At 46.6% G+C, this 25,310-nt stretch overlaps 1 protein-coding gene across 1 annotated transcript in view; it reads left to right on the top strand.

Moving 5' to 3' along the window:
• Window positions 1-8,834: 8,834 nt before the first annotated feature.
• Window positions 8,835-25,310, top strand: part of LOC126539464 (uncharacterized) — a 35,876-nt gene continuing 19,400 nt past the window's right edge. Inside the window, exons 1-8 of the mRNA XM_050186313.3 lie at window positions 8,835-9,888; window positions 11,974-12,019; window positions 12,912-12,983; window positions 13,974-14,045; window positions 17,321-17,578; window positions 18,655-19,419; window positions 21,419-21,552; window positions 22,229-22,312. Of these exons, the coding sequence (XP_050042270.2) occupies window positions 9,805-9,888; window positions 11,974-12,019; window positions 12,912-12,983; window positions 13,974-14,045; window positions 17,321-17,578; window positions 18,655-19,419; window positions 21,419-21,552; window positions 22,229-22,312 (1,515 nt within the window). The 5' untranslated portion in view covers window positions 8,835-9,804. The remainder of the gene's footprint in view (window positions 9,889-11,973; window positions 12,020-12,911; window positions 12,984-13,973; window positions 14,046-17,320; window positions 17,579-18,654; window positions 19,420-21,418; window positions 21,553-22,228; window positions 22,313-25,310) is intronic.

Consider the following 25,310-nt stretch of genomic DNA (forward strand, 5'->3'; position numbering starts at 1 on the left):
CGTAAAATCAGAATACAACTCTGAGAGCTTTGGCCCATTTTATGCGCATCTTTCATGCAACTATCTTCAAGCGTATTTCCCACAGGCAAGACTCGATCGGATTAACAATCCAACATTTGACTTGCCACCCATTTGTGTTCTAATGTTCCTTACTTTTTTAAGAATGTGCTGTGGTACGCCCTGCAGGAAACTGTGCGCAGTGGATTGACAGGGGCTTGAAAAAAGTCGCACCAGTGATTTTTTTTTCTCTATACCTTATCAATTGCTTGTCTTATTTTGGACACGTACCACGCTCGCCTGACGATGTTTCGTCGAACATTGAACTATGGTCACCAGCTTCACCGAATGATCCTTATAAAGTCAGAAGTATTAGTGTTGCGCTTTCAAGGGATCCAAGACCCGCTTGAGACGCGGGACGCACTTTATCAGTTTACCGTAACGAATGTCCACCTTTGAAGCCAAATTGCAACTTTTGGGACACTGATTTCCGGCCACTTCGTGCGAACAAACGCAAGTGGCAAACATGTTGGACATGAAAGTGTCGCTTTTGGGGCTCTTCCTCCGAGAAAGTATAACGGCGAATGCTTGTTTCCGCCACCGCAAACCATCACCAGATGTAGAACCATCAGACCTAAAAATAGGCTGATTATAATGATGATAATGATGATGATGACGACGACTACTGGAGAAGCATCGCAAGTATATCCGTACTTTTGCGATGATGCCAAAATACAATCTTTCCAGCAATTGCCAGGTATGTTTTCATGTAGTGATAGAAAACCCTACATGACTCGCAATACGTGCGCGCTCTTCCATAATGTTTCTACCTTCGCTTTCGGGAACGGGTGTCCTGTCTCGCGCTTTGGCACTAACTGCTGTCAAACATAAAGCACGATCAGCATTTGGCAGGTTGGAGTAGTACATGCGTAAACTTACTCGCTATATCGTTTCGCTCATTCGCGTTTCATTCCTCACCGAAATAGCCAAGGCGTGCGAAATAGCTAGCCTCAACAAGCACGATACCAAGTCCGGCTGAGGGGCCGGAAAAAGTAGTTCCCCTTGATTTACAAACGCACGTGTGCCTTAAATGCGAGTCATTCAGCAGATCGGACATACGTGTGTGAAAGAGAACATGAATAGCAACCCGTTGAGGATATGCATGCCTTTGACTGCCGCATTCAAATGTTTGGTTTCCGAGGAGTCGTGAGTCTTGATTCTTCCTGCCGGTCGGCCGTCTTTGATGGCGGTACAGGTGCACATTCATATCGCAGCTGCAAGTTTCAGTAACAAGATATACAAGCTTACAGGAATAGGCAGTTCGTTTTATCGTCTATTCTCCCAAAGCCACGCGCACCCCCGGTCTATCTTTGGCAATCTCATGGGAAACCCTTTCGACTTGCGCACGTCAATGTTATTTACGTGGAGTAAGGTAAATAGGGCTAATAATTAGGCAAAAAGAACGTGCTTGGAGGGTGCTATCATCGTATGCGGCGCCGTCACTTGTACCACTTATACCAACAAAATGGTCCCGTTTATATTGGCAAGCACTGTGACACAAATTATTAACATACTACCATCCTTCGAATTTCTCATTCGTGGTACTGCTCTATTATTGTCGCAAGATGCAGGAGCAATATTTCAAAGTGGCCATGCTGGATATTTATCAAATATCGTCCACCTGATTGACCTTGCATATGACTTTACAGCACGATGCTGTAAATGGTACTCACAGGAAAGGCTGCCAAATTCCTACCCTCATTGATAACCCTCCAATTCATGACGCTGAAATACATCTCTTTCACTACGCAACTTCTCATGAAAAAAAAAAAAAGTGCGCCCTTTATTGAAATGAGCAACGCACAACTCCTTTCCTGTTACTCCACACTGATTGTTGTGCGCGGCTTGGTTTTCCATTTGCTCGTGCGGTTGAATAAAGGTCGTTTTGGATAATTCCTGCGAAAGAAATAACTGCGAGATTTATTCGGGCGAGAGCACCGAGAAATCTCGCCGACCGCGAAACCTTTTTTTCATTAATATTTTTCTTTCTATGATGAGAAGCTTTAAAGGCCACAGAAAGAAAAAAAATTATTTTTTGTACCGCTTTGTCGAGATCATTATTATATATAGGTATCGGCAAATCAGTTGAGCGGAAGCCTTCAAGGTGGAACGAGTTACATTGAAGGGGCGGATTTCTCAAAGGCAATAAAGGGAAAGATTCTGAGAATCTCTGCTCTGTTTACTGTGTAGCTTCGTGATAGAGTCGGCTGGTTGACAGTTTCCCCTGTCATATCTAAGTAGACATATAGAGCTGATGACACTGACTTTGCGATGGCGAGATGCGTTGCGTGGTCTCTCGAGTGCATAAGAACTGGGCGGCCCGGACCAGATCGTTGGTCGTGTGTCGCGTGAAGCCTTAGTTTAAAATAAAAAAAAAGCATTCCTTACATGTCCCTGGTGTAGGAAGCTTTCCTCGAACAGCTATACAAAATGCGGACAGAGAGGTCGAAAGCTCTTCAACTTCCGGAAAAGTAACGGGTGGTAAAAAGCCGATGCAGAGTAGGGTAACTAAACAAGTTTTGCAAAATATTTGAAAGGAGTCTCAGAAGCATTAGAGCACATTGGCGCAAAGCTTCGTTGTGTTTTCAACAAAATTTGCGCTGCAGTTTTAGAAATTTCAAAGTATGAACGTTGAAAGTAATAGGCACAACATTTCACAGTATCGTGTAGGCTTTGTATCTACGTGCTGAGGCAGTAAACGACTACAAGGGCCGGAATCCAAAGAAGGCAGAGCTTCATAGGAAGACGAAGAAGAAGAAGGCATGGAGTTATCAAGCAGGGATACATCAAAGGATGTATGACCGCAACGTTACGACAAGGCGACCTGGCGAAGACAGCTCCCCTTCTCGAAACGTCGGGCTCCCGCGACATTCCCTTGTTGCATATCGCTGTTCATAACTCCAAAAACCAGTGGCTATCACTGGAGTCGCCGAGTTTTCCCTTCATGTCGACGTAATGTAAGCACCGCGGTCCCTGCAGGAAGCAGCGGGCGAGAAAAGGTTGAAAGGCGCGCTCTCGACAACCGCTCCGCCCACCGACCGCGTTGTGCGCCGACTCTCGCAGCCTTTCTCTCGTTTCCTGTCGTATTCGCACACGACCTCGACCAACTGGCCAGCACGACGTCCTCGCTGCGCGAGCTGACCGCCAGATCGCCGCCAAAGGAACGCAACATCCGCCGAGTCGCGTGCTATACACGTGCGATAATCCGCCGTCGGTGGTCTCGCCGCCAGCCCCACAACCGCCATGCGGCATTGGCTCCGTGTCTTCAGAAAAGGGGGGGGGGGGGGGGGGGGCTCGCGGTTCCCGATCCGAGTATAGAGCGCGGCACAATGAGGTAACGAACCGCGTTCGGCCACAAAAGGCCGCAAGTGGGTCGCACACCGCCGGGGACAAATGCGGGCATTAGGGACAAACGTGGCGATTCCTGGAAAGGCGAAGAAAGAGCCAAATCGTTTGTTTGTGTACCGAGCGAGATTGGACTGCGATGCTCATTTTGCGAGGAGAAATGTCGGATGGAACTATGCGCGATTTCTGCAAAGGAAAATTTGAACCAACGACTGCGCGCTTTCTTGACTGAATGTTTTGAGTTTTCTAACGATTACATTTGTGCAGAGTGTGTGCGCGTGCATTGTGCAGCTGGAATCAGAACGAGTTTTTACTGATCACATTGGGCTGTGCGTGCGTGCGTGCGTGCGTGTGTGTGTGTGTGTGTGTGTGTGTGTGTATGTGTGTGTGTGTGTGTGTGTGTGTGTGTGTGTGTGTGCGTGTGCGTGTGCGTGTGCGTGCGTGTGTGTGTGTGTGTGTGTGTGTGTGTGTGTGTGTGTGTGAGAGAGAGAGAGAGACAGAGAGGGGGGTTGGCTTTGTCAATTTGAGCGCGACGTCCACAGTGACAAAGATTTGACTGGTCTCCCACTAACCAAATGCCCTTCATTTGTGTCCTTTGTTAAAGGGAACGCTGAGCATGTGTTGGTGGGCTAGTTGGTTAAGCTTGATTACAAAGACGGCGCCGAATACAACAACACATGAAGAAGGGGACACGAGACAAGCATGTAGGCGCTTTGTTTATGAGAGCAGCGACGAACGAAGGTTCGCGAGTGAAACAAGGGAACGAAAGAACGGCCTCTAATTTTGCGCCAATGATACCGAAGGGGGGACAAATGTAGTTGCAGTCGCATTACAGCGAATACAGCAAATGCGAAGTATGCCTTTCCATCGATGAGGCAAGAGAGAGAGAGAGAAATCATAAGAAAATAGCAGGGAGATTAACCAAGCATAGACCAGTTTGCTACGCTGCACTGAGGAAGGGCGAATACATTAGTCAGGGGAGTATGCCAAAGCCACCCCCGGAGTGTGGTAGACGTTATTTATGAAGGGTGGAGGGGGATTGGTCTCGAAGGCTGTGCTATAATTTTGACCACCTGTGCTGCTGGAACACCGCCCCCATCGCCCGTCGGCCCATAAAACGGTGAAGGCGCTTTTGTGTTTCTTAAGGACGACGGGTTTGTGCGACCATCTGTGACTATTAATGCAATTTCTGTAAGACCACACGCGTCAGCGAACTCGCCGCAATTTCCTTCTTTCCTTCCCTCCTCTCTCTCCCGTGATCTTTGTTTTCCCCTTTCCCATTCCCCCGGTGTAGGGTAGCCAACCGGACGTTATTCTGGTTAACCTCCCTGCCTTCTACTTTTCTCTTTACTCCTGCTCCTTGACCACCTGTCAGTTTCTAACGCACGCCTAATCACGATACTTGGTTGTTTGTAAGTCCCGCCTCCCACGGGAATTCTACCAACTGCACGCAGATTGGGCCAATAATTTGTCAGCGCACACGTGCACGATCACTACAGACAGTTTAGCGTTTGTTGCCTCACGTACGTTAAACGTAAGCCTTTGCGGGACGTTATGGTGCTCGTCCTTTCAAGACTTTTAGTCTGCCGGACGGGAACGCAAACGTAAGGAAGACGTTATAAAACAGGGCGCCGTCGAGTTCCTCGCGGCAAACGTATCCAAGGCAAGACAATCCATTGGCCACCACTGCTATGCGAACACATCTCGTTAGGCCTGAGGGCACCGGAATCACCGAACGATCTCGAAAATTGAACGCACTTTGCGCTCATAACTAGCATTTAAACGGAGTTAAAAGAACGTGAAAGCTCATTCCAACAGTTGCTGGCGATCAACGAGAGTGATAGCGTAGCCATCACGAGAATTCACGCTGAAGCGGGAGCCACAGTACCGCCATGTTCGACAACGCTATTTTTTAATAAACATTACGGACGTTAAACTCGCTAAATGACGTTCCTTATCATAGCGCACGTAAACCACAAAAACCCAGTACCGTTCGGACCATGCGCAGTGAGGACTACGCCATTTCTTTACGTACGTAATGAGTTTACGTTTGGTTGCAAACGCTATTTTTATACTGCCCGATGACATTGCGTCGCCGTTATCTATAACGTATCGCAAAAGATAGACTCAATAGAGAAATTAGTATATCTGAACCTTTTTTATTATTATTATTGTGATTACGGGCTTTGTATTCCATGGAAGCAGTATGCTGTATACACTAAGGGTATACTGATTGCGATTTAGAAGGGGTTTCATACTTCCTAACCACACAAATGCACAGTCATGTTGCTTTGCCTTTAACCATGGATGTTATCCCAAATGACAAACTCAATGTAAAAATTAGCCTTCTTTAAACACTTTTAATATTTAGGTGTCTTGCTTTGCATCTCATAGGAGCAGCAGGTCATATGCCCGAATGATATAGATCTCTTAAGCGTGCATTCACAATGTCGCGATACTTTCCCGCAGCTGCAGTTTTAAGAAACGAGAGTTGCGAGGTGCGTTTAATTTTATATCGTTCTCCGAAATTAGCATGAACGGCTACACCATAAATACAAGAAATTGACGCGGTGATGCTTGAACATGTGCGTATTTCAATATCTGCTGTAGAATTTGGTCCCCGATAAGTATCCTGGCCTAACAGAAAATTGGAGGACGCTTAAGCGTCAACAGGGAAAAATTGTCGTGTTGATGATGAAGCATGGCTAAATTCAGAGGACAGGCTGGCGTCATGTCTTGTCTTTTCGTGTGCCTTAGCCTGTGTCCTAGTAGTTCGCACTCTAAATTTATCCATGCTTAAGCTTCGCCTTAGGATAGGACAGGAATAACTTTAAGAAAGTGCCGGCAACCGACGGTTTAACGCGTCGTGACGCTGTCCAAGCGTCGACCCGGGGTTATACCCTACTCTGCACTACCCCAGTTGGGCCCGTTTGTAGTGGGCCATGAGGCTCGTGCTTTTTGAGCGCACCCCGGGCCTGCTGGACGGCCCATAGTTGTGTGTCCTTGTCTGCGGACTGCAGCGCATCTTGCAGCTCGGGCGGGTAAGTCCTGGAGCTTCGCCTTCAAGAGTGGAACGCGATAGCATTTAAAGATCCCTGACTGTATCTCACGCTTCCCGGCAACTGGAACGTATCTAACCGTAATGTTTGCCTAGGAAGGCTGGCCGCGAACGCTGTGCACAAAAGTGGGCTTTCTGGTAGAAACGTGGCCTCTTGCATGGGCCAATCCCGGAGTGCCGATCCCGGCCGATACCGGAATGCACAGCCACGCCAAAAAAATTAGTACATCATTTTCAAGTTTCATTTAATGTTTCACACATTTAATGTTTTAGTCTGAGAAGATTCAACATAAAAGGCACGCGCTGTCGGTGTTTTGTTTCATGGCATTTGTTTGTGGGCTGTTATTCTCCAAATTCCAAGCAATAACTTTGTCAAGAATGAAAGACAAGGTGTGAGCAACTTTAGTGGTAGAATGGCGTGGCAGTATAACCCGCATATACCGCATGTCACATAGCAAGGCATATACATATACCCAAATATATATACGATAACTTTTGTGCACGGGGACGCCGTCGCCCGATTTTCTGCGACATGGAGTCCTCAACGCCGTCGCGTTAAAACGGAAGCTCTCTTTCACCAACATTTCACAGATGTTTTCAAGACTACATTAGCATTAGTTTTTTCTCTACCTTGCTGCCTTTCGTAGCAAGCCGATATGGTTTTGGGGATCCGATACTGTCGTGATCTGACCTTGTCTTTAGCGAAATGCTACGCTGTTCTACGCTCCGTCATGCTATTTGGTGACGCGAATTAGTGCGTCCTTCTTTCATACTTCGGCAGCCACTTCTTTTTTCATCGTTGCCGTAGAAGTACTACGCGAACTGCACTTATACACCGACAGATCTTTTAACCCTGATTACTCAAGGCACACGCAAAGTACGCAAGAAACTCTTATTCGTATGATGAAGTTAAAACAAACTCAAACAAATTAAAACAATCAATATTGTCTTAGTGTACAACGCACTGCTTCCATCGAATAATGATGGAAGCACTACGCTTGGCAATCGTTATTCCACTGATGGAATAGCGTTTACGAAGTAATGAGAATAATAAAGAAGACTCAGATATAATAACTTCCACATTGAGTCCATCGTTTGCGATACGCTCATACGTATGTATACACGATGCCTTGTCGTTTCCGTAAAACACGGTCTTTTTTTTTTTTCTGATCTCGAGTATCACGTTCGGCAAATTGCAGCTCGACTCAAAAAGGCATGTAATGAGTTGCAACTCCTTGCACCTGTTGCCTGTCAAGCTGTTTACACTAATGACTTGTATTTCGTGTTTCTTGGATCTGCGACGCGACATTGCATGAGATGACTGTGCATGAGAACATCTGTGGGTGAAAATCAGCGAAAAAAAACGAATCAACCAAGCACCACGCCTTTCATTATTATTTGTCTTCTATCCTTATTGCTTTGGTACTTCCAGTCCGCATACTAGGTTTTAGGCAGTATAGGGGGTGACACAGAACGCTAACAGCGAAATAGACTGAAAAAAAATATGTTGTGCACAAAGCATCGACGATGATTATCAGTATAAGCGAATATCCCGAACGAATGTTTTCCTTGCCGAGCGCTCGACTACCGCATCTAAACCTTCAGACACATCAAAGCTTACACGCAATGGCACGCTAGTTGGCGTTCAGCTTTGCCAACGCGTCCCGCCACTCCGTGCTGCGAAAGCACGCGCCTTCCACACCGGCGCCTTAACGCAAGACCGACCACCAACTGCCGACCCCCAACCATGAAAGTGGACGAAAGAGGCAAAGTAAGCTATTCGCTTTGTAATAAAAGATCGCGCGCATAATCCAAGCCATGAGATGGAGATCAGTCGTGCAATCTGTACAAGTAAGGAAACAACGAAACGACATAGAACAACATATACTAACAAATTTCATACGATATCATCCTTGCCTTCTATTATTCCCTTCTCCTTTGCCTTCTACTCCATTTTTTTCTAGCATTCAGTTTTTCTAACTTAGTCCCTCCCTTTCCTACTTTCGTTTTTCATTCATTCTTGGCCCCATTACTTGAAGCTGCTTTTCCTTGCTTCTCAATTATTATTTGCTTTCCAGTCGCTCATCTTTTGGTCATGCTCTGCTGGCATCTTTTTCCATCACATCTTTATTTCCTTCTTCGTCATATCTTTCGTTCTTCGCGTCCGGGATTAATAAATGTAGCGTTTACCTGCTGCGCAAGTCCGCGTTGGACACGCGGTCGGAGACGGGCACAGCTCGGGCTAGAGAACACCCCCCGATATCACGTGACCACTCGGCAACACCTGGGGAGTGATCGGCGAATGGCGGCCGAACGCAGCGCCGCCACTCGGTGCCCCCCCCCCCCCCCCCCTTCGCGACTGGGAGCAGAAAACCGTCCCGCAGAACGCGGCACGTCGCCGAATCCGTCACTCAGCCGCCAATGGGCCGCGGAGGCTCTGCGCGCGCGGTTTCTCGAACCTGCATAGTCATGCAGTCCCCGAACCGCCGACCTCGCCCACTCCTGGCGCGATTACCGTGGCTGTGACTTCGAAGACATCACTGCCACGTTACGTTTCTTCTCGTATTTCTCATCCAACGTGCTTCAACGGGCACTTGTTTATACCGTGTGCGACAGCGTGCCGTGCTGACCCAAGTGCCGATGGTCTGTCTTCCGCGGGCTCCCGTTAATTCGACTTCTGCGGGCTTTGCTGCGTGGCAATAAGCGGCGTCAAGGTACGTGCGCGTCTCGAGTGCTTGCTTCGGGGAACTGCCGCCTCTTCACTTTTCACAGCTTTATTATTCGCCGTGCCAGTAACTTCGACAGAAGTACGCGCAGCTTTTACCTTCACTGCTGTCATCACGACCTTCAATCGCGGGCCTTGTCTTGAGGTCCCTCCAGGACTGTGTATTGTTTGTCGTTTAGATACCACAGGCGCTGCTAGATTTGCTGGTGAAGTGTTATTTCGTCGATTACGTGGCTCGACTGGGTGCCGAACCTGGTTTCGAAGACATCGCAACCTGCTCTCAGCATCTTCACGGCAACCCCCGTGAGACCGAGGCCTACGTCACGTTCCCGAATTATGGCACAAATAGGTTGTGACGTGTGAAGCGTAGGCTGCATGACGCCTCGAACGTGAGTGTGACGTGAAATTCGTGACGATAAGTGATACTGTGCTCACGATCCGGGACAATCTCCGTGCTCGCGTCATTTCGCAAGCTTGTGACGTCGGCATAGGCGCTGAGCGCTTGTGCGCGCTTTCGTCGTGATGCCGTGGACGACGTGATTGTTTTGAGTGTGACTCGCGAGAGGCAGCGAAGGCTTCCAAGCGTGGATAAAGACGACGCAGTGAAGGATCGTTGGATATGGAAGGAATCTGGATGGTGGCGGCGCTTTTTGCAGCGTCTTGCGTGCCAAGAGCGTCAGCGGGATTTATTTTCCCAGCTTCGGTGAGTGTGTGCGCTTTCCAAGCAAGCTGGCTATTCCTCGTTCTTGAGAAGCACTGAAAGAATAGTACGGCTCTCGCATAAATTTCTGGTACAACAGCGAACTTAAACAATTAACGGCTAAGAACGTGTTGCTGTTAAGTTGGGGTCGATGAAAACACCTCACCAATGCTATAGCAGTTTAGATTACGAATGACAGTCTCCTAGTTGATCTTTTATTCGTGAAATCGTCCATGAGACATCGTATTGGCTACTTCGTTCCAAGAAAGGGGAATAAATGTTCAAATTTTGTGGAAGTGAATATTCAATATGCGCTTAACTTAATAATGCATGACCCAGTACTGTCTTTCTATAGCACGTCGCAGAAAACGCACAACAAATTACACATATGGGACGCAGGTCTTTATGAGTACTGTTGCATTTTGCCTGCTTCGTGGAAAAAAAAAACATAGCAGTCTATTGATTGCACAGCTCGGCGTATTTGTAGACTTGACCTTCTTGGCCAAGTAAAGTGTACAGACTGCTCGTAGACAGATAACTTTAAGATATCAAATTCCTTATATCTAATTGCATTCTGTCGGCTTCTAATAGCCTACGTTTCTTTATTTTTAATCTGTTAATATCACTCGACGAAAGTACAATGCTGTAAGTCCAGAGGCTGTTTACACACATACTGTTGCCATCCTCGCAAAACTTCCCACACATAGTAGTTATTACCACATGCCCAAGATCAGTTGTGTCGTTTAAGCACAGTTTTGTAAGTGGACACCTAAGGAGGCAATGAAAGTATAAAAATATTTTCACATTCTTAAGAAATTCTTGAATCAGTGCCCCGAAAACATTCCAACTTTTCTTTGTACTTTCGCACTAGTATACTTGAAATTCAACAGTAAATAGTGCTGTATGAAATAACCATTATCGAACCTCTAAATTTTGGTTGTTTTTTTCTCTCTCGACAGGAAAATTCTTTTCAAGACGGTAACGGTTGCGAACCGACGTTCATAATAAATACAAGGCCCACCCAAATACGTCGCGAAACTTCGGGCGAACAGCGCTACATAACAAATAGTCATAACAAGAATGGTTATGGGAGCAGCGATTCAAGCTCGCCTATGTGAGGAGGGAACAAACACTGGCAAAGAAAACACGTTTTTTTTTATGACTAACGCGAGGTGAACCATTCAACGAAAATGTAATTAACAAATATTATGCACGCGTGGCGAGTAAAGAAAAGACAACTCTATTTCATTTGATCACTATCAACAAATTACTTTTTTTCAGCGCCCTCTCTAAGAGGAAGCAGAAAGACGCGCTCGTAAAGTTCACCTGGTACGAAACGCCGCCCCCCCCCCCCCCCATCACACGTTGTGTTCTTTTGCTTGTAGATATGCGTCTGAATTTGGTGGCACGGGTAGTCTCATCGTTTCTTTACCCGTGTAGCTAAAAGTAGCGAGTTACGACCGCCAGATAATTGTTTACTTCAGCTGTTTTCGTGCGGCTGCGATAGCCGACGAGCTTGGCGTCCGATTATGGGACCTGCACACTACACCCAAAGCTTTCTTCGGCCTCCAACGAAACTATGTTCGGTGCAGGGGTGCAATTGCGACACCCGCACGGCTGACCTTTTGCTGCAGCGCTTTCCGCGCTGAAAGATCAAAACGCCCGTCAAGTCGAATGGCGGGCATCTGAAAATACAGCTCGAATGGCAGACCACCGAAACATATTTCGCGCCTTTGAGAACAAAATGACGTCACTTCTGTTTTTAATGGATATGACGTCACTTTATTTTTTCTTCCACCGGAGTGTTCCCTCATCACACGAATGGCGCTAAACCCCTCGAACCGCCGTTGAACCGCGATGTCTTGAACGTATGGGCTTCTATTGATGCTTGGCTACCAGGTAAACTTGCTTATACGCCAGTGCGTGCGTTCTCTTTCATTCGTAGAAGCCTGTTCACGCTCGATATAAAAATGTGATATGACACGTGTACATGATGTTTCAGTTTCGTGACTATGAAAACCTGGTTTTCTCCTTGGTAGTACAGCCTAACCAATATAATTATGTCGCTTCTATCTTCCGACCTTACAGCAACGCAAGGTGGCAGACGGACTATTCGATGACAAAAGCATCCCAGGTAGGCACAATGCCGGTTCAATGTACGCAAATACTTTGAAGAGAGCATTTAGAGTGAATACCTTTTGCTATGTAGCAATGCATGGATAACTAAAGCGAGGTTGTAGCTTTGGTACCCACGCACAATGATTTTTAAACACCGGGAGCGTAGCTACACGATGGTGGTCTTTTCAAGTCAACCATACACTTGTTTTCTTTATGTAGTGGGCTTCAACTGTTCGTGTGGGCTGAAGAGATGATGCGCCTAAGCTATATTTCTAGGGATATTAATTTACTCATCATTACAGCATAACCCGCCGTGGTTGCTCAGTGGCTATGGTGTTGGGCTGCTGAGCACGAGGTCGCGGGATCGAATCCCGGCCACGGCGGCCGCATTTCGATGGGGGCGAAATGCGAAAACACCCGTGTACTTAGATTTAGGTGCACGTTAAAGAACCCCAGGTGGTCGAAATTTCCGGAGTCCTCCACTACGGCGTGCCTCATAATCAGAAAGTGGTTTTGGCACGTAAAACCCCATAATTTAATTTTTAATTACAGCATGTACACTCGCATTTTTCATTCTGCTTTATCAGTTGTCGAGTACAGAGATCGACTTCGCCAGCATTCGAAGCAGGAAAACACGAAACCCAGTTCAAGTTGGTGATCGGTCACGCCAACATAACGGGACTGTGTAGTAACATCTATATCATGATTGTAGAGCTGTACTGCGCTCTGCGCATATGTACACACTGGTTGCAAACACCTTCGACCTCTCCAGTAATGGCATAAGGGCTTCCTGAATACATGTTTGACTGTTGTCATTTGTGCACGCTGTTTTCATTACTTGCGGTTTCGAATAGTATCCGACCCGGTCGTTTGACGCACAGCGATTTTTTTTTTTGCCACTTTCGCAGACGAAGCTCTGTACTATGAAACCATCCAGCCGACGGTAAATTCGGGAAGAGGGAACCAGCAGTTTGATCCCAGTGAGTTAACGCTGCCGCAACTTTTTTCTTCTTCTCAACAAAGGACTCAAGGGAAACGAAAGAGCTTGACTAGACAAGCCTCCGCTTTGCTGCCTTACTCGTAGGATGGGGTATAGGTTTCCACGTCAGCTTACGATCACATCAAGGCTTAGGCAATCTGGTAACCTATGGGAAATGTAACACATTAGTGGGATCAATCGGGGGTTTGCGAAATACTGGAAGTAGGCTTCTCCGCACTATTAGCTTGCCCAGCACAATATGGCCGACCTCCCGCTCACGGCATTATCAAGGGTTGCTTACAAACAGCCACCAAGGCGGAGATGGCGGCAGAGCTGACGGCACTGGCTGTTGCGATACAGTTTCATTTCCACTTCTATAGCAACGTCCGCCATCTTGGAGCCTTTAGCAGTGCAAGAACAAGGATTGTCGCCGTCTTTCCTGTGAACCTATTTCTTGTTTTAAAATCCGCCATCTTGAGTGGATCACAGGAAATTAAGTGAACTTTATTCAAAGCATAGCAGTTGTGCAGTACACTTTAGGAGACCAGCAAAAGGCAAAATGCCTGACGAGGACAATCCTCCTGTGTATGAAAACGCACTTGCTGGTTTTCGCATATCCCCTATTTACATCTACGATGAGCAAAACGAGAACAAGGTGAAAACAGGAGCCAACGTTTCGACAAGCAGACTTGTCTTCTTCAAGGTCTTCAAGGCCGCCGTGAAGAAAAGTCCACTTGTCGAAACGTTGGCTTTTGCTTTTACCTTGTTCTCGTTTTGATCATCGTCTTGAATTTCCGTCTCCCGCCTTCCCAGTGTTTTCCTATTTACAGCTAGAAATGTATTGATGGCGATTTTGCATCAATCACAGCAAGTTTGCTGGGTTCCTGTTTCAAAAGTATAATTTTTATCGGTGCCGCTTCGTGGCGCCCGTGGTTTGATATAATTTTCACTCCTGTCGATTTACACCCCGCTATATTTGTTACTTTCGCAGGCAAGCATTCTTTCTATGAAACCATCAAGCGAGCGGGAAAATCCGGCAAAGACAGGCAGCACTTCATCCACAGTAAGTTCGTCCGAGCAATTTTGTCCACTGTGTAACAATTACCTAGCGCCCTGCTTTCTTACCGCACCCTGGCGAAGGCAGGTAGAACCACAGAAAGCAGTAAGCGTTAGTGTAGATTCTTAACCCGAAGAAGAAGGCGCAAAGAAAACTTGTACACGCGAGAAACGACTAGGACAACGCAAACCACGACTGTCAACAAAGGTCGCTCTGTCACTGAAAGGAAGGGAAACGCAGAAAGGTGCAATGCATGCTATGGCGAAGGCAGCGCCGACCCGACAATTGTAGGGAGCACGTGTCGACTCTCTAAATGTGTCGGTTCAGGCCTGATAGTGCTTTGTGAAGCAACGCCGAAGTCTGCGTACGCATGTTACCGCAACTACTCATCCGGCCCCCCTCGATCATAAGGCGCGCTTTTTGATTGCTGTCCCTTAATTGAATTTCATTGTATTTTGTTAGAATGTATTTGTTAGTTTTCTTTCTATTATGTCACCCCTGCTTGGTCTATAGACTGCAGTAAGTTCTAAATAAGCAAAATAGATATATACTCAAATTTGGCAGTATAAGTGCATTTGAGATGGTACAATGAAAAGTTAGCGCTCTGTCGGTCAATTATCGTTTTCGCTCACTCAATCTCTGATTGGGGTAAAAACCTGTTGGCTCTACGTAAAAAGCGATTGCGAATAAAAAGGAATTTGATCAACTACTCCGATATGGCATCCTAAAAGCTTGCTACTAGGTATTGCGTATCATTGGGCAAGTCTTCATTTTCTTGCGTTCAGCCATATTATTTCTCTGCACGATTTCAAATGTCTTTTCTAACTTGTTCCCAGCTATGGAAACATATGAGAAGGCCGGCGTTTTTCCGTTTATCTGTCTGTTAACCTCCATCCGCGTCGCCTATCCACGTCGCTTTCTAATGAGGCAACGTCGCCAGTCGAGTTTTACATGTTTGGTACTTAGATCGATTCACAGCGGTTAACGGTAAAGACGCGTGTCGGAGTAAAGGGCTCCGAAATTATTTTGCCAGCGCGGGGTTCTTTAACGTGCACAAGGAAAACTCCACCTATGCGGGCGTGTCGTTACAGGAAATAGATCAGCAAGCGGGTGCGTTCACAATCTGACAAAGAGCTAGAATGTTTCGATTCTGCCGTATGCGCTTAAATAACGGTAAATGCGCATTTTACATACGTATTCAAGATGTTATCTGTTAACCGCCACGATTGTGCGGAAGCTTCACAAAGGACACACGACAGCACATTGCTTCAGGATCGAGTTGACGAAACGAAAGGCGTGATAACAAGAACCTAACAATAAGCTCGCCATTACAAAGCCAACGCAGTGATTGGCTAAACGATAACCTAGTTGTATACACGGGGCGTTCGCCCAGTGATAACTGCGCGCGTTCTAACATTGGGAACGATTCGATCCCCTTCGTTTTGAGGCGACTGGACGGTACGCAAGCCAAGCCGAACAGTTTTTGCTTCTGTCACAACGTCTCGCGACGGCGTTGCGGTATAAACAGTCCAGGCGACGACGCTCCGCAAACATCTGCGGACCGATGTAGCTAGCAGAACGCGGTTCGTGTATTTCGGACCACCTGCGCAGGTAAGCATCCGAAAGCGCCTCGTGGGTCGTGTTTTACGAGTGTGAGCGTGTTCGATGCTTGCGACGCGAAACGATACCGCATTCGAGTCCGTTGTTAAATTGTTGCAGGGAGTTATAGCGCTCCTTTTGACATTCTATAGTGAGCTAGGACGTGAGTTACGCCAAAGCTTTCGTCGCCACGCAGACACACGCAAACACAAACACACACACACACAAGACAAACCCGCAAGGTGGAGAGAAGTGATTAATAAAGGGAAAATGAGACATCCACCCAGTCGTAGGAATCGTAGTTCGAGGAACCCGTACGGGTTTCCTTTGTAGCAATTGCTACGATTGAGTGGAGGCCTCATTTCCTTTTTATTAAGGTTGAAGTTGTGCCGTTCCAAAGTGTGATACAAATTGGCAACAAAAGCTAAAGACTAGGGTTTTTTTTCCGTAGGGCTTGTTTGAACAGAGAACGCATGTTCAAACGTTTTACTAGAGGGCTTAGGAGTAGCCCAGAGGACGCAGAACACAATAGCAACACAGGCCTGTGCCGTGTGTGCGTATTTGTTGTTTGTTTGTTTGTTTGTTTGTTTGTTTGTTTGTTTGTTTGTTTGTTTGTTTGTTTGTTTGTTTGTTTGTTTGTTTGTTTGTTTGAATGGGTGAACGAGTGCACGCGCGTGCGCTCTGGGCCATTCTTTGACGACGAATTGGCGGTCATGTGTTGGCTGGAAGTTACCGCGCAAATACTGCAACCTATGGGAGGGAAAGCGACGATATAATGTCCTAGTTTGTGCGGATAGCCCGATAATGTTTTTTTTTTTTTTTTTTATGGCGTTGAATTTTACAGGGAGTTGCGTGCGATATTTGGCGTTGGGATACAACATAAAACAAATTTGTTTTCTTGTGTCAGGCATAAGCTATGCGTAGAGCAGACTTTTGAGCTTACACGTGATCTTTTAAGTGAACTTCTTCACGAACACAGACTGCACTGTGGCGCAGCACAAGACAATGAAGACAGAAGCGCTGTTTCTCTATGGTCGCATCGCTTAAGAAATAAACATACATTTTACTTTCACCTCTTGTACATCTTACAAGCCCTTATTCTTACTGTCATAGTTTATTTATTTATTTCTTCCTTTCCTTCTTTCTTTTCTGCTAAGTTTACTTATTTATTTATTCATATATAAGACGCCTTGCAAGAGCACTCCCTGCCTTCCTGATCGACTGTGTCCATTGCCGCCTTCAATGAGAGACAAATTGCGATAGGCTAGAGAATAGGATGACGTTTGAATGGGATGAATGGGATAAACTTAAGGATGAATGGTATAAACTTAAGCGCACGAACGCTTCTGCATGACGATCCCAAAGAAATTAGGCTGCTATGTGCCGCAAGTCGAAATCACAATCTCGAGCGCGCCATTAAAAGCCCGGAGTCACTGCGGTTCGGTGGCGGTTAGTGATCGAGTCATTAGGAAAATTCTTAGATACTGTCATGGGGAGATTTATTACTAGGTACAAACATACATTATTCAAGCGGATATTGCCGGTTGAAGTAAATGCCTAAAAAAATTGTTAAGTATTAGGCTTGCTAACTTGTTCCTTGAGTGTAGCTTATGTGTTCCCTTTTATGTAGGTGCCAACTGTACATCTTCGCTTACTCATCCTTTTTTTTTAACCAAATGCAGCACTCTTCATGAGGCCCGCGCCGACACTTCCACCGCCTCTGTGGAGACCACCACATCACAGGGGCGCGGTGATCCTGCCCTACATTCCTCTTATAGGAGGGCACAACCGCGCCCGCGCCCCCTGGAGGCAACCGGGACCTCTGAGCCGTGGCTTTCCGCCTCAGCAGGGCGTGGGCGCACTGAGTGGACTGCACGACGGCGATGACCTGAATGATGAGCCTGACGCAATCAATTCCCACGTGCCTTCGTTGTGGCCAGGCACGTATGTTGTCCCGTTTGCGATTCATTCGCCTAGTTATTATACACCGCCTTGGTTTTCAATATGTAACTCCCCGGAAACTTCTAGTTATTATTATTATTATTATTATTATTTGTTTTGAACACATATACACAGTTAACAGGAAAGGGAAAGCGAGGAGCAGGCTGGCAACTACCACCGGAAGGGGCACAACGCCTGCCTACTCTTCTGAAGGGAGGTGACAGCAACACAGAAATGGAAGATAGGAAGGAGGGGAGGAAAGAGTTGCTCCCTCTGAAATCATTCGGTAATTTTAGTGGTCGAATAAGACATTCGGCTGACAGAAGCAGTAAGCCTGGGTGTTTCGTTCAGACGAAGGCCCGACATTGCTACCTCTTCAATGAAAGACCCTATGCGTGGTTGTGTTCACATGTAGCTGGTTGCTTGCCTGAGCACTGAGGACTCAAGCATGTGAATAAGCACGAGTGGCGGGAGAATCTTACTTGATATAATGGTATAACGTTGCTGAAGTCGTGAGAGAGGAGAGGCGTCTTCCTACCATTCACTTATGTAGCAAGACAAACGCGAACATAGCGGCTCCTAACGCACGGAATGAAAGTTTAGATGTAGTTATCAGTCTTGCCATACACGCATTGATTTTCGGAGCCTTTATAGTTTCGAGAACGCAGTCTCGCGAACAACGGTTTCCAGTTTCCACGTAGGAAAGAGGTAGGCATAAGGTGGTTTTACACGGCTAATAAATGCAAGAAAAGTGCTAATTTTGACAATATGTAGGGTACCTCCTCATGCATTGCCTCTTCCCTGCTTTTTGTTTCCTTTTTTTTTTTTGTCACGCAATTGTCTTTCCTGTCAATGTCGCTGAATTCTTGAACAATGGGGCGCTCCTCACAACGCATCACTTTCTTGCCAGAATATTCGAGACGCGGCTAGTACGCGTTTCGCACGCGGGAGCTCTCGCGCTATTAGACGCGATGCTATATTCAGCCTTGCTACAGCTTAGAATCGAATAACTGCAGTAATGCATCGAAACGACGCGATTCTTAAACCACGATAACCTGAAATTTAACTTACGCAGATCCGAACAGGGTTCACCCGATGTCCAGTAGCTTCGAATGGCCCTTGCCACACTTCAGCCGGCTGCACTGGACGCCAGTACTGACCAACCTGTGGAACTCTCACCCTAGTTCCGGCCCGGGCCACGTCGACAGGCCGGTCGTCATACATAAAAAGAAGATTGTGAAGCTCAAACCCAAGCCTTTAGCAAAGTCGACGCGTAGGCCCGAAGCCGAGCCTGAAGAGAAGCCCGAACCCAAGCTTGCGGAAACAACCACCGCGCATGCTACGGAAAACCCCATTGAAAACCCCACAGAATGGACTCTGGACGTTCCCTTCGAGTGGCCGCTAAATAAGCCCGCGACAGAGACGACTGTGGAGCTTGAAGTCAACCCACCGGCGGGGCCCGTCTCGGAGCCACACGAGAACCCTGTAGGAATCGCTACGGACCAGGCGGGCGACGGCGAACCATCAGATGGTTCCGTTACGTCGGTCGGGTCAGGGCAACCCGAGAACGCCAACGTTCTACCTGTCTCCTCGGGCTCGATTATCAGCACCTTCAAGTTTCCCGGACCACCCTCCGAAGAGACGACGGGCTCGAAGCCTGAACGTAAGGAAACCACGCTACCTCATTCTGTGCCGGGAGAACACGCGCACGCTCCTGCTAAGAAAGAAAAAACATCTGCACCCAAGACGACAAAAAAGAATCATCATGATTATCCGCCTCCCGTCACCACTTCCGGCCCGCGCCCTGAGAAGGAAATGTCCGACACCGAAGTAATGAAAGGTGAGATTCTCTGACCTTCCATAAACTTATATTGGACAAGGCAAAGAAAAACTAAATAAACTTATTGAGTACACAGAAATATGGAGATGAAGTTATCAACAGTCGACGAACAAGGAAAGCTGTCAGGTCCCAAGGTTTCAACATGGAAACTTTTGGTTGGCAAGGGTCTGTACTGACTTAGATAACTTTCTTTGTTGCAACATTGGCTCCTGGTGGAAACCTTCCATTGGTCACCCACTGAAAAATGCAAGACAGAAGCACAACTCTGTAACAAAATCAATCTAGCAGAGAGAAGGCCAAATGCTAGATAGTTTTCAGGCCACCTTGGACATTAACGATTCAAATATGGCAAAATGAGCTGTGTAGAAACCCGCAAGGCGGAGGATGACTTACGCAATGAAAGGCAGGCATTCACAGGACCGTACCATATACAGAAAAAAAATTACACACTGGTATTCCTGGACTATAGTGGGAATGAATTATGGCATGAAGCTTATAGATACATGTCATATATAAAGGAAATAGTTCTCAGTCGTACAGTGAAGGGCGAAGCGGTCACAATTGTAACCAACGTACAGCAGAAAACTCAGACCTGTCGTCCACGCAGGATGGGATCCGTGACATTGATTCAGCTACAATCTTTAGCAAATGTACTTTATAGCACACTACATGAACTACTGCATCGGCTTGAACGCCTCAATACACATATATAAACAGGGTTTTCCATTCGCATACAAAAAAAAATAGAATATATTTGGAAAAAATGCAGAGATGTTGGTCCGAGCTAGAATATTCTGGCCTGCTACTCTGCACAGGCGATGAAGGAACGGAGACAAAAAAGAGCGATGAAAGGCGACGAGCCTGTAGACGCACCAATATGTGAGGTGATTATTGTATACATTATCCCACAAACGTCTTCTGGAGCGCCGCTCTTAGGCGCCCATTCCTGCATTCAGCGTCGGCGTAACCAGCAGAACGAAGGCGCCACCGAAGGAGGAAAGAAGAGAGCGAACGTGGAGCCCAGGGTAAGGTAAAAGAAGGCAATAGCGAAGAGAGCGCGAGGAGAAAATGTTGAAGGGGAGGGTACAGAGGAAGTATGAGGAGAAAAGCGGAGGAGAAAGATACGGGGAACGGACGAGGGGAGAAGCAGAGTGGCGCACGAGACGTGCACCAAGGTGGTAACCCGCTACGAGATGGCGGCATAGTAGCGTGCGCCGTCACCCAGTCGCCAATGACATCATTACTAAGGCACGCGTCAACCACGTACTCCGATACCATACATGGAAAGCGCTAGCGTGAGCTTCGGACCCGCGGCGCATGCGCTGCTTCGCTTCTGCCGCCGCTGCTAGAGAATGCGCTCTGCGCCAGCCACGCGTTCCCGTGTTCACGCATTCTTTCTGAACAATCACCGACGCAATCGGTGGAAGTGCTTCGTTTGCCGTTGCTGCTAAACGAGCTGCCTGAGCAGAGGCTCAGAGTCGCTGCTGCCTCAATATATCGCGAATTCGAAACACCTAAAGAGCTGCACTCAAATTTCGCATTGTGGCTTATTGTAATTGTTGGTGATATTTCTGGCTAGGTAAAACACAGCGCAGGAATTGAACGAGGGCTATAGCTCCGGCACCAAAGGAGCGCGCAGATGTCAATTCAAGCGTCGATACATCCTGCAATGTATGGCATGGTATCCCTCCCTGGAACGGCCACTATTTCATCGACGAAAGCGAGTTGCTTTGTCATTTCTCAGTGCACAAAGACGCCTCCTTAATTTTCATTATCTTTTTCTGAGGTTCAATATTTCGTTGCCTCTCCAACCCCGTCGATCGCTAGCGTTTCGTTTCTTCTTTTTCATCGACGAAAACGAGTTCTCTTGAGATTCCCCAATGGTCCAAGGTACCTCCTTAATTTAAGGTTTTTTTCTATGAGGTGCACAATTGTGTTGCCTTTAGACCCCCATTGATCGATAGCGTTTCCTTTCTTCCACATTCCGTCAACCCTGCAGCATTCAACTTCAACCCTCCTGGATTGATCATGGAAATGGCAGTCTTCTACGACGTTGACAGCAAAAACTCTTTCATAGAAGCACTCGGCTCCTCGAACGGCTTTGAGGATGCCATTAAGACCATCATTTCACAGGTGAGGATTTCTACAAGCATTCAATTGCTATATATCGAAGTTTTAAGGAGTTCGTTATGATGCCAGCAGCAGCATCACAGCGTATTATAGAGACTCAAATTGCAAATAGATTGCCTTTATATTTCATAGCTAAGGGGGGGGGGGGGGGGGGGGGCGGAAGACCACCGATGAAAATTCATACCAGTATATTGTAACGAAGTAGTGACAGTGAAGAATTACACTGCTGGAAGTGCGAGTTAATTGTTTCACTGTTTATTAAGCGAATGTGCTCAGAATTACAGGCAATACTCACAATCTCTACGGTATAGGTGAGCACAGTCGTCGCAAGCCGAATTGAACCTCAGCATACGTACATTCGATTAAAAGCAACACAAAGTCAACAGAAACACAACAATATGTCTGTGCATCGTGTCCGTCCAGTATGTGTAAATGTATTGCTTTAATTACTGGTGTTCACGTACATTCAGAAGGCTAATAACTATTCGCGTTGCGCGCGCAGACTGATTAGTTGCACATTAATTATATCAGGACTAAGTACAAATTCAATTATATAACCGCGCATCGAGTGTTATAGGTGCCGAATATTAGCGTTAAAGCGTGTACTGTTATCAGCACAAACATGATTGTCCTTATAATCGCTTACTTCGATGTTCTCTCTTTTAATTACCTTCTTTAGGTGCAGGTCTTCTACAAGTCACCATGGCTGAAAACTCCGCTACACATCATCATCACTCAACTTAGGTTGCTCGATGAAGAAGCTGTAAGTTCACTGTACTTCGCAATGACGATTACAAGTACTGGATGCCTTCTGGCGCACAGACACAGTTATGTTTCGTATTGAGATAGCGTGAAACGTTGTTAACGTGCATTGAGGGACGTCCACTCCGCCTATTTGCTTTTTGCTTGCTCTTTCGCATTTTAAAGCGAAGTTTTCTCTGCCAACGGTTCGCCCGGGTTGGTCGGTCGGTCGGTCGCTGCTCGGGTTGTTGCGGAGTAGATTCAACCTCACTTAAAAAAAAAGAAATAAAGAAGCACGTCCGGTGACGGGACTCGAACCTCGGCCCGACAGCACAGCAGCCCAATGCTTCAACCATTAGGCCACGAATGCTTTTTTTTTTCTTTATTGCGTGGAATTATGAATAGTGTTAATCCAAAATTGTTACATTACATTTGAACATACATGAGAAACAAATTCACGCATCGTACGCAGTCTAATGAAAGTTCAAAATTCGGGCCAACAAACACAAGCGTCCAGAGGCGAAATCCATTCAGGTACGGGATCAAAGGTAGCAACCACACTACGCACTTGAGTGGCCTCTTCTCGAAAGACAGACCTTTTCGAGCGAGGTGGCTCGGTATGTCCGTCGATCATTCGGCTTCTATAATGAATGAAGTCCTAATAACATGAACAAATCATATGGTGTATTACTGGCTATCTTTTTGAAAGGAAGGAACTGGATACCATAAGATGTGTGAGGAAAGTCTTTCTTGATGGTTCTTTGTAAAATGTCCAAAAAATGAAATGCGTCACGACAAAGTATAAAGAAATGTTCTGTTGTCTCGTATTGATTACAAAGTCTGCAATTTGTATTCCAGAGTACTTTTTCCGAAAGCCACGTTTTAACTGGCAGCGTGTGGAGGTGCGCAGCTTAAAGAAAAATGTTTTTGCTGCTGACGTACTGCACATTCTGCGGACACGGCAAAGAACTTCTTGACCAAATAGCGACAGATATGGCTTTCAGTACATAGGTTCAGGGAGAATGTTACGTATATGTGCTACATTTAGCGACGTGCGATCAACGGTAAACAAATTTTCTAGAGTGAATCTGGTTTATAGGAATGAAATTGTGTCGACAAGTTCCTTTAGGAAGCCCCATAACGGCACTTCTTGAGCAAAGTTTGTCGTGACAAAAACAAATGCCACGAATGCTTTATTTTAACTTCTTTACTGCATGTAATTCTGAGTAATGACAATTACTTATTAGGCCACGAAAGCACGTATATCTTTGATCGTGCCAACAACGAGTAGCCTTTTCACATGGTCAGCACGGGTTGATCAGGATGACGGTTTCGATACTATGTTGGGGTCTTGTGATATGTTCCGCGACAACGAGCGTATCCGCGTTTGATGATGATGATGACTTTCATACTATGACACATAACCTCAACAATTGGATTTGTCCAAGAAGCGTTTCCGCGCGTTGGTTGTGATGATGATTTACATATACTGTGGTAAATGCCCACAACAGGCGATGGGCCATGAAGTGGGTCCGCGTTTCGATAATTATGATCGTGGTTCCCATATCATGGCCACACGGGCGACTGGCCGGGAAGTGAGTGGTACACATCGCGCCATCGCGAACTAAGGCTTTGAAATGATCGCCGCGGGTTAATGATGATGATGATAACTTCAGTACTATAGCACACACCCGCGCTGGGCGGGTTATCGGCCAAGAAGCAGCCGGTAGTGTAAGATTTGTCGCATCGCATAGCACGGTGTGCGCGAGAGCACATGTGTGTGCCAGTTTGCTTTACGCCAAAAATGCAGGAACGAAGCGGGTAAATTTACAGCATTTTTGTGTTAACCGCGTCGTGAAAGCTTCACTCCACATAGGTTACAACATATACGCTTATATCTGCATTTTTTTTCTGAGCGTTTGCACGATGTAATAAGAACACATACGTACTCAGCGAGAAATGTCCCACATCGTCTTCTCTGTTTTCCTTGTGCTATTGCACTAGCGCCGACGATGCCTTTGTACAGTGACAGGGATGTTTCGTATCCTTCCTCCGATGCTTGAGTTATTTTCTGGTGGATGAATTCTATAAAAGCTGCGAAGTTTCATTTTCTAACTGTAATTGGTTCTTTATTGAAATAAATATTTATGGCCTCGTCCAGCTGCCCTCGGCATCACCGACACAATATTGCGATCGCTGCTTAGCCAGAACTGCCGTCTGGCTATCGTGAAACTGCCTCCTCATTGTGAATTTCCGCAGAACTGATCTGCCCTAATTGTGCGTGCGTGCGTGTATCTTCGTCGGTGTCCTTTAATGTCCTTGTCCGGTCGTGAGCATACTGAATTATTCTTTCAAAGCAACGAACGACTTAAAAGCGCTATATAAGAGTACTGCAAACTTACATAAGTAGAAGTTTGTGCGCTGAGAAGCATACATAATTACGGTACGAGCAGAATACTATGTGAGGCCGAATGTTGGAGGATCAGAAAAAAATTGAAGAATGAACTCCGAGGTCTTACGTGCCAAAACCCCAATTTGATTATGAGGCACGGCGTAGTGGGGGTCTCTGGATTAATTATGACCATCATTATTATGCCCCCAATACACGGGACAGGGGCGTTTACCAATTCACCCTCATAGGTACGTGGTCACTGCGGCCGGAATTCAACCGCGTGACCTCATGCTTAGCAGCGCAACACCATAGCCACTAAGCCACCGTGGTGGGTAAGATGGGAAACTGTGCTAAGCAACACGTAACTAGCGATGAGCCGAAGAACGATGTGCGCAACTTGTCATGATTCGGAGATGGCCGTGCGGATCAAAGATCAATCTGAGTCGGATGATGGTCGCGTGCGTCAGTTTTAAACGCCGGTCTGTGTTTTAGTGCATCGGGTAAATGAGAAAAAAAAAGACGAGAGCGAAGAAAAGAGCACGAACCTCGTGCTATGCGGCGAAGCAGTGCGCGAGACGCCGCGTGCGCGAGCAATGGCTCAGAGGGAGACGGCAAGAGTGGCAGAGGC

The sequence above is a fragment of the Dermacentor andersoni genome, chromosome 11 (genome assembly GCF_023375885.2).
Source record: "Dermacentor andersoni chromosome 11, qqDerAnde1_hic_scaffold, whole genome shotgun sequence".
Taxonomy (NCBI): domain Eukaryota; kingdom Metazoa; phylum Arthropoda; class Arachnida; order Ixodida; family Ixodidae; genus Dermacentor; species Dermacentor andersoni.